This window comes from Chanodichthys erythropterus, chromosome 19 (genome assembly GCF_024489055.1).
Source record: "Chanodichthys erythropterus isolate Z2021 chromosome 19, ASM2448905v1, whole genome shotgun sequence".
NCBI lineage: Eukaryota > Metazoa > Chordata > Actinopteri > Cypriniformes > Xenocyprididae > Chanodichthys > Chanodichthys erythropterus.
Window position 1 is genome coordinate 23,592,469 of NC_090239.1, and position 16,646 is coordinate 23,609,114.

Here is a 16,646-nt window from a genome sequence, read left to right on the forward strand (position 1 = left end):
AGGGAATTAAAGCCATTTTGATTTACTTTCTTCATATTTCTGTTCTTTCAATGCATGATTCAATCTGCTTTAAAGTAAAAAATCCACTTAAATATACACATGACACCATGAAATCCTTTTTTTTTATTTTTTTATAATATTTTGATTTACTTATTTACTTTTTTAATTAATAATTGATTTACTTTATTAATTAATAATTTCTGGTCACATTGTGCATGAATCATATTTGCATGTTATTCCGAATGAAAAAAAGAAGAAAAATTCCCCTTTTCTTTCATGTTTGTTTGACGTCATCAAGCTCTGTTATTTACAACCCATCACCCGTCATTTAGAGATCGCATTTCACCATCCAATCAATTCCTGGTGGATAAACTCAAGTCCTGTCCTACAGTTCACTGTTCTGTTCCATTATACATCACATTATGAAAGTAAAACCAGTTGATCCTAATGTCTAATCTTATTTAAGGTTGCACAATGACAGGGGAAGAAGGTGTTTTGAAGGATGTTTGTTGTTACAGTCCTTCCCTCATGGCAAATCAACAAATATCCCAGAGGAAAATGACCCCCTGACACAACTGCAATTACAGCCGGGGTCATAAAGCAGTCTGAAGTCAGTCTCAAGAGCACGTCGGAGCCGTTTGATGTGGCCGTTCTGTATATGACCTCATCCTCAAACCTCCAGAGCGAGGGTGTAAAGTGGGTGCTGCGCAAACCGAAAGGCAAACTTCAAGGTTTCACGTCAGAGCTTCTGGGACAGCCAGTGGAAAGCTGAACCCTGCGCATTATGGGATTGAACACAGAGGCATGAGGAAGAGAGCTTAACCAGGGCACAAATGAGAAAAACAGACCGAGGACAGATAATGATACACTATAGAAGTCAGAGAAACATATGCACACACATACTCTGAACCGAACCAGAGGAATTCAATCGAAACTACATTAAACCTTGTTTCCACTTCAAATGCATTAGCCAAAACCTGTGAGGAAAGTGACAGGAATTTGCTTGTTTAAGAAAGATTGCATTAGGTAACTCGTAAAAGCATTGCCATGACCGTGTTTTACACTTATGGCGATGGTGCGAGCTCTTCGTCCACTGCTGGATACATTTTATGTCCTCTTAATGCAATTTTAGACAGGAAATGATGCCCGTTTCATTTGTTTTCCATACTCCGAAAGAACGAGAGAGAGAGAGAGAGAGAGAGAAAAGAGTCGGTCTGGGCATTTTTCAGCCCTCTCGTCACAAACCACAGAGCAGCGGAGAGGCCCATGCCATTACAGGATGAGGAGGTGAAAACCATTCCTCTGCAAAGAAACTTTGCGTCATGCAACCTTTCCGCTTGAGGCTATTAAAACCAGTTGGGTCAAAAACTTGACAAGAACCATCGAACGCACAGAATATTAATCATGGTCAGCATTTCCTCGGTTACTAAACAGCTTGTAAACAACGTTGTGTAACGTTACATTTATCTCAGAAAAGGAAATGGAAACATTTACAGACTACATCGGAGGCTGTGAATGGATAACTGGACTAACCAGTGGACCATTGCATGTTGGTTTGGTGGTTCTGAAACGCCTGAGCCGAAGTCTGTCATCAAAATGAGTGGGTATAATTCCCTCAGAAGCCTCTCACACGATTGTGTGCTCCCAAACACCAGCATCCGAACACAAGAGAACATGACAGCGTTAATCTGAACTCATTTATGATGGAGGGAAAAAGAGCCCGATTGCAGCAAGTTACATTTTTATTATAGATATTTTGCACAAATTTGCGTCACAAGAAATTGATGATTTTGAACACATGGAATGGAAATGGTGCTTTATTTGCAAATAATCCGTGTATCATTCGTTCAGTCGTTTTTTATTTAATATTAAATATAAGGGCTGGGTATTGACAATTTCACGATTTGATTCGATTACTATTCACATGCTTTCGATTTGATTCGATTACGATTTCGATTCAATTATTTTGGATGTAGTATTTCAGTTACAGTAAATTTTCTAGAGGAAAAAAATCTCAACTAATGCTGTAAACTACACATGAGAGTCAGTTAGTACTACTATAATAATATTGAAGGTTAAATTAACTTTCTACATTACACTCAATGATGTTATTATAAATAAAGTTTAGAATTACATAATCATATTTCTACTCCGATTCGTTTTTTTTTTTAAAATATAAACAATTAAATCGCAGCTGATTTATTCAAACATGCATTAAATATTGAAGAACATTATAATGAATATGTAACGGTGCATAGCTATATTTATCTTTCTAGAGCACTTTTCTAGCTGACTAATGAGTTTATGGTCACTGAATGTGTTTTTCTGAGGTAAATGTGACGTCACGTGACATTTAAGCTGTAGCACTGATTGAGCGATTACACGAGACATGATACGGATTTCAGTAAGTTGTACTGTATATTTTAACATACCTTCAGATGTTCATGTTTATTTCGCTGTAACTGGTATTAAAGCGGAGGAGAGGATGATCACATGCTTCTCTTTAACTGAGGCGCTAAAGCGATCCGTCACGCCACATTAAACAGCGCCAAAACGGTGTTTATTTTTTGAATCTCATAATAAGATGGACGTCATTTGAAATCTGAGACTTTGCTTCATATCAAAAGTAACAAAGATTATTGCGATTTATTGGATGGGAGGAGCTACATATTCTGCTCATTCATCAACTGAAAACAGACGAGACTAATCGATTCTTGGGATTTAAGAATCTATATCTGTTAGTAAAAATGAGAATCGATAAATAAAAAAAAAATCTATAATTTTTTACCCAGCCCTATTAAAAATAATAAAAAAAAAAGAATATGGCTCCTTTTTCGTTTTTCATTCAGGGACGGAAAAATAAAATAAAAAAACTGCTTGAATATTCAATCTCTTCATGTGGGCGGGGATGAAGCGGCCCTTTCCTCTGACTGGTCAGCTGAAGATCAAGTCGTGCCGTCATCAGTTCTTCCTCAGTTCCAAGCAGCAGAATAATAGAATAACATTTAATAATATTAAATGTAGTTGCAATAAACATGTTAAGAATCCGTATTCTGCAGTAGCGGAGGACTATTATTCTGCTGTGTGAAAATGAGGAAGAACTGATGACGGCACGATTTGATCTTCGGTTGACCAATCAGAGGAAAGGGGCGCTTCATCCCCGCCCACATGAAGAGATTGATTTTTAATTTTACCATCCCTGAACGAAAAACAAAAATGCTCAGAAAGCTACTAAAGACATATTTAAAACATCTGCTCACAGTCATGTGACTACAGTGGTTCAACCTTAATGTTATGAAGCAACGAGAATACTTTTTGTGTGCGCCAAAAAAAAAAAAAAAAAATCTAGTGATGGGCGATTTCACTGCTTCATGAAGCTTCGAAGCTTTTGTTTCGAATCAGTGGTTCAGAGCATGTATCAAAGTGGCAAAGTCACGCCCCCCAGTGGTGAAGCATTGAAATTTCAAAACACTTATGACGTAACGAAGCCTCGTTTACTGAAATCACATGACTTTGGCAGTTTGATTCACGCTGTGAACCACTGATTCGAAACAAAAGATTCATGAAGCAGTGTCACCAATCACCAATCACTAGAAATTGTTGAATAAAGTCTTTATTTTGTTTTTTTTTTGGTGCATAAAAAGTGTTTCCAGGCCTCACTGAGCCATCGTATTTCATCAAAAATATCTTAATTTGTGTTCTGAAGATGAACGAAGGTCTTGGTGTGGAACGACATGAGGGTGAGGAATTAATGACAGAAATTTCATTTTTGGGTGAACTAACGCTTTAAGGGATATTTTTCCTTTTTTGCTATATACACATCCAAATGAATCGATGTCAAAGTGAACTGAATCGAGATCGGAACTGAATCAGATCAATCAAAATCAAATAGAATCGTGAAATGTCCATTAATACCCAGCCCTAGTTTGTTCCACATGGTTTAACCAGCACCTGAATGAAAACGTCTGTGTGAAAGATGCATCGAGTTTAAATCACGGCCGGTAACCTGCGATTTCACATCGAGAAGTCAAACCATGTGGCTGCTCTGCATATGTGAGCATCGGCTCTTTTAAAAACGGAGAGTATCTGTCTGGAAAGTGTCTACATTTGTGTTTCATTTCTTTTTTATGGCTACTGATTTGATGCAGGTGGCAAGCTGTGCCTATGATGTGTCTTGGCACCCGACAGGCCTCTCTGATGGGGCGTTGCTGGTCTGGGCTGACAAATGAAAGGTAAAGAAACGTCTGGCTAAGGCGAAGGGGAATGAGTCAAAAAATCCACAGGGCATGGATTTATGAGGTCCAAACGCTTTGGTTGAGACTGTTTGTTGTTAAAGGAGAGTGTTTGACATCATCCTGAAGAAAGATAATGCTAAGCCTGGTATTTAAGACTCTTTGATCATCTAGACCTGGATACTCACATGATCTCCTGGTTGCGGCCTCATAAGTGAAACTTGATCATATCCACGGCGGAAAAGAGCCAAGATGGCATCAAGTTTACCCTGGACAGGAGAAACGTGCTGTTAAACACTGGAGGCAATAAAGCTTACAGCATGCTTTGAACAGCCCCAACATCAATAAACAATAATGACAGTGACAAAGCATCTTTACCCTGATGGGAGAATACCACTTCCTGTCTTGAGCTGGCTTCCTGTTGTCTGATTTTCTGGGCTTGGGTTCAAAGGGTTCAAACTCCTGCTCAGGCATCTTTATGACGGCGTTTTTGGGTTTTTCCAGCTTTGCTCCCTCCTCCGTAGAGCCCTTCCCTCCCCAGCGAACCTGGACCGGGGCAAAAACATTAGATCAGCTCTTCTGAAACTTGTTACAGATCTTCTGCAAAGGCAAAAAGCAGTTTTTCCAGTTTCGTTCAACTTTCTTTTGAGATGCTTTGATGTTTCACTTCTAGGTCAACTTATATTTTATAAGGGCTGTCGATTTAATGCAGGGGTGCCCAATCCTGTTCCTGGAGATCTACCTACCTGCAAAGTTTAGCTCCAACCCTGATAAACCACACCTAGCTAATTAAGATCTCCAGGAGCACTTGATAATTACAGACAGGTGTGTTGAGCTGAACTCTGCAGGAAGGTAGACCTCCAGGAACAGGGTTGGGCACCCCTGATTTAATGTGTTAATTAGATTAATGAATTGCATTTAAAAAATATTAATGCATTTAACACACTTGCCCCACCCCAACCCTGTGTAGGTCATCTGACATTTCATATAGTTGAATATGAACTCGCTGCGTGATGAAGCCTATAGAGTCCAGTTAGAATGTCCCTAAAAATCAAGATATTTTCATCATGTGATATAGATAACGTAAGTGCAATATCACACAAGCACGATCTGATTTATTGAAATGTTGCATAAAATCAGTAAGTTAATATCGTGTGATTTTAGACACAATATTGTCTGTTTTGCTCAAAAAATGAAAGAAGCAGAACTGTTCATCTCCGAGCATAACACAACAATGTTTCGTTTCTGAATCCACGTTTGGAACAAATCGGTGAACCAATGATTCAATGGAACATTAATTCATTTACTTCATCCCTGAATGAATCAGCCGTTTGAACGAATCAAATAAATGAATCACTGACTTAATCACCTAATGGTAGTTTTAGTTTCTTATTTAGAGTATAAGTTCTTTCAAAAAATATTTTCATATTTCAATATTATTAAAGATTATACATCATTTACTCAACCTCATGGTCCAAAAATGTATGTGTAATAAATTCTCTGTTGAATCAAATCAAATATTTCTTTCTTAAGCTACTTTTTGTAATGTCTATTTGATGTTTTACACAATAATGCCTTTAAATTATCTTTTGGGTGTAATTTCTCAGCCAAATTTGATGTGCGGTTAATTTGCGATTCATTCGATTAATTAATGGCCACATCATAAAATTAATTACATTTAAATTATTAATCGCTTGACAGCCCTAATTTTTATATAATTATATATTGTTTTATTTTTACATAATTATTCTCAAGGCTAGATTACTGTAATGCTGTACTGGGTGGTTGCCCCGCACACTTAATAAACAAACTCCAGCTGGTCCAAAAACGCATGCAATGTGACCATATTTGCTCCGTTCTGTCAACACTGCATTAAAATCTTGCTAATGACTTACACAGCACTAAATGGTTTAGCTCCCCAGTACCTGAGCAAACTCTTAATGCATTATAGTCCTTCACATCTATTGCGATCTCAGGTCAGTTGATAATACCAAGAATAGCAAAATCAAAAAAGTAGATCCTTTTCCTATTTAGCATCTAAACTTTGGAACAGTCTTCCTAGCATTGTTTGGGAAGCAGACACACTCTTGTCAGATGTGAAAACACATCTCTTTAACCTGGCATACACATAACACATTATCACATTTCTATAATTCACATTGTTAGAGGATTGCATAAATTAGGTCAACTTGAACCAGGAATAACAGATGTACTTGTTACATCGTAAAAAGAATGGCATCTACGCTAATATTAGTCTCTCTGTTTATCCCATGGTTACCATAGTCAGCCGTATCCAGATCAAACGGTGGACCTACATCTAGACACGACCATATCACAGTCCTTAATGTCAGCAGAGACCGTGTCTACTAGCCAATCCCCTGTGAAGACCTCGATCCTCAGGAAAGACCATAAGAACCAGACAAGTCCTCTGCACAGACTTATGTGCTTTTCTCCAAACTGGCGTGACGAATCCGATCTTCAAGCTAAAGGAACTGGATGAAATATTTAAATGCTACCGAACTTTACGAGGGAACTGAATCAAGACTGAACCGACTTCAGCTGAACAATAACAGTATTTTCTTCTAGAGCTGCTGTACAGCCAAAATAAACTGTTTATAAAGCTGCTTTGAATCAAACTGTATTGTATAAAGCGCTATATAAATAAAAATGACTTTACTTTGTATATTGTAATATATGTTAAAATATAATTCATTCCTGTGAGTCTTCAGTGTCACATGATCCTTCAGAAATCATTCTGATATAATGATTTGATGCTCAAGAATTTTCTATTTCTAGACTTTCTATTCATAAAAGAATAATAATAATATTAAAAATAATATTTATCTGCCTTATTTAAGATAATTATTCTTTTAAAAACTGACACTTTTTTTAGTAAAGTTGACAGATTCCTATGAAAGTGTTAATAATCACCACACATTTTTCTCAGATTGCATTTCTTCTTTTCAGGAAGCTCACCTCCATTCGTTTAATTCCTCCAACTCCTCGACCGCCGTAATATGACGCGTCTACCGTGGGCCATTTCTTCTTTGGCATGCCGTCCTCATCATCTGACTCCTGAAGAGGAAAAACATGTTATGTAGTTTGAAGGAGCACAAGAGGTACAAAACATCTGCTCATAGGAGTAAACTGTCAGTGCTTTTTTTTTTGACATGTTGATGTTGTTATACTCAAAGTCATCTGATGTTTTTCATTAAAGCCTCTTCATGAATCTCACACTAAGAAACCCCGCTGTGGCTTTGACATGGGATTTGCTACCAAATACAGATTATGAGACAAGACCAATTTACATCCAGGCGACAAGCTACTCATTATTTATAGTAGTTAAACTACAGTGATACTTTGAAAATATAATTATACCATGTTACTCGCTATACTAAGATATTTGGCTGAGCTATTGCTGGCAACAGAATAAAATAATTTTGATTAAGCTCATGATTTCAGAGCAGATTAAATCTATACTTGTTTTGTTATTATTATTATTTAAAAAATAATTATTGTTAAATATAGCTGCAAGCAGCAATACCGGGGTCAAGCTGAATAAGGGCAGAAAAGGAAATATTTGTGGTCATCTGTGATCATGAGGCTGTTTAAATGACATCAGTTAAAGCACTTATATCATGGTTTATCATTTCTGAGCAGTAGGTGGTGCTATGATGAAACTCTGCATGCACCCTTAAGTCATGCCTGTGATGACATGTACCAAGTTTCCTGTCAATACACAAAACTTTTGCAAAGATACAGCCGCATATCCATTTTGGTGTGCTCACAGTCAAATTTGTTCATGCAGTATAAAACAACGAAAAATCTTTTAATAACTTTTTGTCATGAGTGTCTGTAGATGCTACATACCAAATTTTGTACAACTCGGACAAATTTTATAGGAGGAGTTCAAAAAAGTAGGTTTTGAATTTAATTCAATATGGCGGACAGCAAGTATGGTAGAATATGGCAAATTCGGTATCGTAGGATTCGGCATAAGCCAACAAATCTGATGATGTAAGTTAAATTACAATATATTGAATTTTTTTTTCATAAATTTCATTATATCTCTTGATCACTAGGAGGCGCTGACCTAAAACTTTACAGGTCCTCTCAGAACATGGTCTTGATGAATCATACCGAGTTTCATAATAATACGTTCATGTGTTTGTAAAACACAGCATTTTATGAAAAAAATTCAAAATGGCCTACGCCCAAAAAGGCAGACCAAATAAAATTGGATATCGTTCAACTCGGTATGTCTCAAGGAATACCTCATGATTTTAGGACAAGGCATTCAAAAGTTAAATGCCAAAATAGCAATTTTTCCTATCTCGGCACCTGTAGGTAGCGCTGTGACGATACTGTGCATGTACCCCCAAGTCATGCCTGTAATGACATGTACCAAGTTTAGTGTCAATGCACCAAATCATTGTGAAGATACAGCATCAAATCCATTTTTGCGTGTTAGCCATTAAATTCGTTGACGCGTTACACAAGAACGGATTGGCCGATCAAAAATCTTTTGATAAATTTTTGCCTGGAGTGTGAGTACATGCTACATACCAAATTTCATGCAAATTGGACAAACGCTCTAGGAGGATTTCGAAAAGGTAGGTTTTTCGGAAAATTAAAAAAAAAATTTCATGGCGGAAATGACATCATAGGGTGCATTCGAATCAGCATTAGACATGGAATCAGAGGAATTTTGCTTCTAGGACTAAAATTACATGCATAAACATGAGTAAAACTGTTGGTGGCGCTAGAGAGTTTGAGGTAGAGACTCCAAATTTGCTATGGAAACATTTCAGACTGTCCTCTATCTGTGTGCCAAATTTCATAACTTTTTACCATACGGTGCTATGGGCTGCCATAGACTGCCATTGAGAATAATAAGAAAACTAGCAATTTCAAAATGTGTTGACTAACGATATGTCAAAACGTCAAATTAATAATAATAATAATGAAATTAATAATAATTGTTGTTATTTGATATCATGCATATTTTCTATATAGTATATATTTATTTTTAAATTTTAATTTAAAAAATTTATATGATTTTAAATGTAATATTTGTAAGATTTTAAGAAAAAGCTTAGTGGTGAAACTATAACTCACTGGCTCTGGTGGTGGAGGAGGTGGAGGTTCTTTGATCACCTGTGGAAAGACAAATCATAAATGTCCAACATAACCAAAAACACAAGTCATGCATAATATAATAGCATGTTAAATCATGACCTCCGGTTATACAGTGTATGCTCATTTGAGATGAATTGACCAATTTTCCACCTTAAATCACTCAACTTCAGTCTTTACCACAAATCCATAGGCCTTGGCTTCCAGATTAAACTATACTGGAAGATGTGTCGTGAGAACGTACTGTATGAAGGCTGATATTTAAAATTGTAAATGAGGCGATGACTTACTACAGTGCAGCAAAGCGGCCAGAACCACCACATGAACAACAGAGCCAATAATAGAAACAACACCAGCAGGGTGATCAGGAGGATCGTTCCATCAAACTGCAATAGCAAAAGACAGAGAAAGTGGGAGAGGTTGAGAAAGAGAGGGATAAGCAACCATTTTTATACTTCACTAACAAAAAAGTAATGCCATGTTGTCATTTGGGAAGAACCAATGTTTTAATTTTGTTAGTGAATTTCACTAACGATACATTTGGTTTAAATTGACATAAATAAATGTTTATACATTTTTTAAAAAAGGTTTAAATATTCTAAAAAATTACGCCATTTTTGTCAGTAAAATGCGAAATTATTTAAAAATGAATGAATATGACATTAAGAAATAATGTTTAAATTACAAGTATTTTGACAGTAAAATGTTATATTTGTTAATTTTACATTAAAAAATTAACATAATTTTTGAAAATAAAAAATAAATAAAAATAATGGATCTAACACAAAGAGATGTTTAAATATTATTTAAAAATTGCAAGCCATTTTTGTCAGTAAAATGTAAAATTGTGTAAAATCAGTGAATATTACATGTCAAAATAATGTTTAAATATTATTTAAAAATTACATGTCATTTTGACAGTAAAATTGTGTAAAAATAATGTATATAACATGAAGAAATGTTTAAATATTATTTAAAAATGGTGTCATTTTTGACAGTAAAATGGTGTGGCTCTTTTATGTACTATATAAATAAAGTAAACTTGAAACTTGAAAATGGTACAAAATTAATGAATGTGACATAATGAAATGTTTAAATATTATTAAAAAAATTGCAAGCCATTTTTGTCAGAAAATGGTATAAAATTAATGAATATTACATGACAAAATATTATTAAAAAAAACGATATAATTTTTATCAGTAAAATGTAAAATGGTGTAAAATTAAGGCAAGGCATTATTATTTGTATAGCACATTTCATACACAACGGTAATTCAAAGTGCTTTAAATAAAGAAGAACTAAATACATAAGAATAAAAATGGCATGCATAAGAAATAAAAATAAAAAAACAGTAAAAACGGAGAATACCACTAACAAATATTACATGACATAATAATGTTTAAATATTATTTAAAAATACATGAATATGATGAAATATTGACTAAATCTACAGGACATTTTCATCAGAAGACAAGCTATGAATCAAAAACTAAATAACCTCACTGTTAAAAAGTATGTCATGGGAAAAGAATGGGAAGAGCATTTCTATTCTCTAAGTATTTAGAAAAGAAATGCTTCATAAAAAGTTATTTTGTGGTTTTGGGCAAGAAGGCTGCTCAGTGAGAATCAGAGACAGGATCTTTTTGGGGCTCTGGTCTGGGGACGCGCTAAACCCCTGCGGTTTGGCCCTTGATGTGTGTGTGTTGTTGGGGGGGGATGGTGTGTTGTGAAGAGAAAATTATGAGGGGGACGATCTGAACGTGAGAATACAAAAAAGGAAGTAAAAGACCACCCATTAACTTTCAAATGATTTATAATGCAACATAATTACAATCATATATAACAGCTATATTTAGTTTTAATCAAAGGGGACCAATTATGCGCTTTTACAAAGTCTTGATGTTGTTTTTGTGCTCTACTAGATTGAATTATTTGATTATTTTCCTCATATTCTCCATTGTTGCAGCTCCTCTCTTCCCAGTCTGTCAGTAACGCTCTGTTTCTACTTCTTCTGAAAAGCACAATGTGCTCTGATTGGTCAGCTGGAGCAGTGTGTTGTGATTGGTGTTTGGGAAATGTCCCGCCCCTTACCATAACCGCCAGTTTCAACACACTACTAACTAACTCAACCAGGCCCCGCCCCTTTATTCTGCGCATTAATTATTTAAATGAGGAATATTGTGAAGAAAACTCAATGGAGGCGTTTCAGGGAGTTGTATATTTAGGCTAATGGTTGATATATATTAAGCAAATCTCAAAATTAATTTCCTTTTTGTAGATGTAAGTTTGGCTGGATGTGATGTTGTGTAAGTGTGTTTGTAGTCAGACTTACACACTCTGTTGTGGTTATGTGTACGGAGCTGGTGATGAATGACAGACCCTCGTTCATGCTGACTTGCAGGTACACCACCCTGAAGCACAAAGACCAAACATAAATTTTCATATCCATTTTTGTCACGTTGAAAGCCGGTAAATCCTTTAGCATTGCACAGAAGTATCCATAAAAGTAGGGGGAAAAAAACATAAGACCAACAGGATTTAGAGAGACATGAGACATATGTGCCAAAGACAACATTTTTGTGACATTTTTTAGAAAAAGATGTATTTGCAGATCTTTAGTTGGCTTCCAGACCATAATTGGCACCCTTACAGAGCTTTGTAGGGTGCTGGTTAACTTTTGTTGTAGTCAGCTGTCTAGTGTCTCAAACATTTGATAAAAACAGCATTCCACATGTTCAGCATTCCCGCCGAGGTTTGTCTCTGAACAGACAGAGGCCAAGTCTGCTGTTCTGACAGATAAGTCATTTCTCCCTGATGAAGAGCATCTAATTTAGCTTCGGTTCACATTCCTCAGTGCAAAAAACATACCGTTGAACAGCCAGACAATCATTTCTGAAGACCCCGATATACTCAAGTTCTTTTCGTACTTCGCTTAGGGGTAAAAAAGTTCAAAATACTTTTGCAGTGATATGCTGTTAGCAAACATCCCAATGCTGCCCACACCCAACGTTTAGATGAATATGGAAATGTGTGCTGCGTTTTTTCCTCTCGATAACAAAATAAACACACAACAAAACTGACAGCATCTGATGATAGGGATGTGGATGTGTTTGCACCAGCTCTGCAATTCGGCTCGCCAATCACGTCACGTTTAGTTATATATTCCACTTTATTCAATATATTGCTTTAAAGCACATAAATTGCCTTTAAGCACATCTGTAAAAACCTGTAATCGATCATAGATGGAAAAGACCATTTACAGCCAATTTGTCATATATGCTTTTTAACAGTTATCGAGGTTGAGCCAAAACCTAGGATTAGTTCGGCAAAGTTGTTTTTTAAATATTCTCCAATACTTAATGAACGATTCGATGGACAGCGGTAGCCCTAGAGGCAAAGTTGCTCAGAATGAGGAGTTCTACCATGTGGTATGAATGTCGTGGGCTTTTGCAAAAAATCATGTGATATACAATCCTTTACACACATGAAAAAAGCGAAGGCGCTGATTTCTTTCGAATTTCTCACAGGCCTCTAGGGCCGTGAGTCAAACAGGCCCGGCGAGTTTCATTCCGATCGGCCTTTGTCAACCTTCTCTGATAGCTGCTAAAACTTGATCTGGCTGCCGCTGGCCTCATTTTTCGAGAAACGCTAATGTCCTCAAAGGCAGTCTTGGTACCTCGAACAAAGATACCGCATGCCAATTTTCAAGTCAATCAGACTTTGGGTTGCGTAGTTATAGCCATTTTTAAGGTTTTTTCTATGTTATAGTGCCACCAAGTGGCCAGTTGCTGCATCCTTTCTCATACAACCACAGAATGAGCTCTTACATATGTGTGCCAAATTTGGTGAAAATATCTCATTCCATTCATGAGTAACAGCCATTTTAGTAAAAGAGGCTCCGCCCACTTTGAACGCTTTGCTTAGAGACCGTGAATCGAAATTTAATTTATCAGACACCAGAGAACCTTGTTGCACTGGTTTTAGTTCTGATCGGGCCAAAAACCTAGGACTAGTTCGCAAAAAAAAATAAAAAAATCTTCGGTTGTATGCATTTTGTCCATCTTGAGCCAAGGATTCCAACAAATAAGACACTTGAGCCTAACGGTTTAGAATTTATGAGCGATTTCATACTTTTCACTGCTGTAGCGCCCCTGTCAGGGCGATCGGGGTGAGTCTTGGTGACGTTGTAGACGGTGTGAGTCCTACCAGCCCTCAAATTTTCAAGTCTCTATGACTTACGGTTTACGGTTTTATCACTTTTAGGCGAGAATGCTGATCCTTGGAAATTTGAACAATTACAACAGTGTTTCAGCGCAACGCACTTGAACCCGTAATTACAACTTCAATTTCTACTATTAAGTGGCTCTCTAGTGTATTCATGTTTTACTCGTTTCTGAACAGACACCTGTTTTCACCATGGACCAATGGTAGTTCGAAGCTGTTTACCAGCTGGAGTGAACTTTTCTGGAAAGTTTGTTTTGGCAAACTGTTTCGAACTCCAAACAAACTTCATTTTGGCCTGATTTTGTTCAAAATTACATCATATCAGTTAATTCTTCGATTTAACTTGAGGTATATCGGGCCTTGAGAGGCAAAGTAAACTTTAGGTGTTTTTTCACAAATGACTTTCACACTAACCGAACTCTGATGTCAAATGGACTCAGTTAAATCAGTGCAAAACAAAAGAAATGAGGGAAGGCTTGGCATGTATGTGAGGAAGGTGGTTTGATGTAGGATGGGATAGAAGACAAGATGAGGGAGAGAAGAGAAAAGAAATGGACTGGTGATTGGGGTTTGGGAGAGTTCACTACATTTAAAGTATTTAGTATGTGAAGAGCTAAAGGAATCATGGCTGGTTTCAATGAGAACAAAAAGTTTCTAAATTCTGACTGGATGACAGGGATGGAAGAATTGTTTATTGCGATTATTATTAATAATCCATTTTAATAAACTACAAAATAAACTAGGGATGCATAATATACTGATAGCATATCTAATATGTCAATGCTTTTGCATTCTCTCGCAAATATTTGACGTTCCTACTTTTGAATTCTTTGCGAGAGCAAAGTTTCTCAGGGGAATGAAAATTGGCATGCAGTGTCTTTGTCCAAGCTGCCATGATCGTCTATGAGGACATTGGCATATCTTAAAAAACATGTCCGCCATCGACCAATGAAATTTGAGCAGCTATAGAAGAGAAATATGTAACATTAAGAAGCTAAAAACTCAAGAACGCTGTATAGTTATTAATAACAAGGGGGTTCTGCATTAATGCATGGAAAGCAGAAGAAGGGGAAGAAATATGGAAGCTTTAGGGTCTGTAAGGAATTAATAGAGATGAGGAACAAAGAAAAGCAGAGAGTGGGTGTGATGAACGCAATGATTCCTGAGGAACTATCTGATTTAATGGCTCCTCAGAGCCTCTGACATCATCTTAAGCTCAGGCTTCGATTCTGTGGATCCGGAAAATGAAGGCTATGAACTCAAGAAATCAGGCAGTGCTGGAAAACACTGGATCAACAGGATGACCTCACAACTAAAACAGCGAGTTGCGCAGGAAGTGGAATGTGACCTCTGACTGGGATCATAAACACGGCCTAATGCATGGCAGACCTGTCCGTCAGCTTCTCACTTACTTTCCAACTTCATCTATAACAGGCGCAGGGCACAGCAAGAACGTGTCTTCAACACTCGCAGGCTTCTCATCTGTTATAGGAAGAATAAAAAGTTCAAAGCTTAGTAAAGTACAGTTATAAATGCAGCTATATATGTTCACTTTTCATTATGAGAAAGTACTCAGACTCTGTGGGAATATTTGTAGGAAAAACACTCACTGAGCGTGACTGTGTCGTTTATTTTGAAGCTGCACAGGACCTGGTCTATGTTTCTGGCATGTCGAAAACCATTACCTCTCACCACCACTTGAAATGACTCTGAAACACACAGATTCCCACAGTTGCTGCTCAAAAAATGGTGATAAATCCTCACTAAAGACATTTCATTACACCATTTCCCCACAAAAATATAAACTTCTCTGCATTTTTAGCACGGGTCAATGTCTTCCTGTTGAAATCATCAGAGCTCAAGTAATGTTGGGTAATTTAAAACCACAATGATATAATTGTCCTCTTGGGGAAATGCATCTGTCATGTTCCACACTGGAATTTCCCTATGATTATTTATTGATAATGTGCTTATATTAATTTTTTTAACTAAATGGAAATCTAGTCCAAAAAAAGAGACATGCTGTATGCAGGAATGGAAATTAAATGATTAATCCAGTCTTAAAGACTAAAGGCCCGTTTATACCAAGAAATAGAACTATTAAGAAAATGATAACTATATTATTGTTGACTACAGCGATACAGCAATATTTTTTGGATTTTTTGAAAAACCTACTTTTGCAAACCAGTCCGAAGATTTTGGCCTGATCAAAACCAATCCAGTGCAAGAAAATTCTCCGGAGTCTAATTGTCAATAATTATCATTATCAATAATTTTGATTCATGGTCTCTAAGGGCCGCCAAAACGTTTGAAGTAGGCGGTGCCACTTTTACTAAAATGGCTATAACTTGTGAACGCAATGAGATATTTTCACCAAACTTGGTACATCTATGTAGGAGCTCATTCTGAGGTCGTGTGAAAAAGGACGCGGCGACTGGCCACTTGATGGTGCTATAACAGGAAAAAAACTTGAAAATGTCTATAACTACTTCACTGTTTGTCCTATTTACTTGAATATTTGCATACAGTGTCTTTGTCCAAGGTGCCATGACTGTCTATGAGGACATTGGCGTATCTCAAAAAACATGTCCGTCATCGGCCAATGAATTCCAAGCAGACAAGGTTAACGGAGGCCGATCGGAACAAAACTCGCTGGGTCTGTTTGACTCACAGCCCTAGAGGCCTGTGAGAAATGCCAAAGAAATCGGCCACCAGGCGCGCATTTGCATTTTTCACGTGCATTAAGGATTGTGTATCGAGTGATTTCATACCACATGGTAGAACTCCTCATTCTGAGTAACTTTGCCTCTAGGTCTGCTGCTGTCAATCAAATAGTTTCGTAAATACTGGAGATTATTTCAAAAACCAACTTTGGCGAATTAGTCTAAGGTTTTTGGCTCGACCCAACTGTTAAAAAGCTATAAAACCACATATTCCCTATGGTAAATTGCTGTATTTGGCTGTAAATGGTCTTTTGCATCTATGATCGAGATGGTTCCAGGCTTGCTAATTAAAACATTATACCTTTTTATGCATGTGCTTAAAGACCTTGA

General features: G+C 36.8%; 1 protein-coding gene across 2 annotated transcripts in view; it reads right to left on the reverse strand.

The window, feature by feature from the left end:
- antxr1c (ANTXR cell adhesion molecule 1c) overlaps window positions 1-16,646 on the reverse strand; it is a 42,804-nt gene that overhangs the window by 6,515 nt on the left and 19,643 nt on the right. For both annotated transcript variants that reach the window (XM_067369202.1, XM_067369201.1), the window contains 8 exons: window positions 15,204-15,302; window positions 15,006-15,075; window positions 11,702-11,780; window positions 9,659-9,754; window positions 9,351-9,389; window positions 7,209-7,307; window positions 4,611-4,778; window positions 4,421-4,501 (listed from right to left, as the gene is read on the reverse strand). In XM_067369202.1, the coding sequence (XP_067225303.1) occupies window positions 4,421-4,501; window positions 4,611-4,778; window positions 7,209-7,307; window positions 9,351-9,389; window positions 9,659-9,754; window positions 11,702-11,780; window positions 15,006-15,075; window positions 15,204-15,302 (731 nt within the window). The remainder of the gene's footprint in view (window positions 1-4,420; window positions 4,502-4,610; window positions 4,779-7,208; window positions 7,308-9,350; window positions 9,390-9,658; window positions 9,755-11,701; window positions 11,781-15,005; window positions 15,076-15,203; window positions 15,303-16,646) is intronic.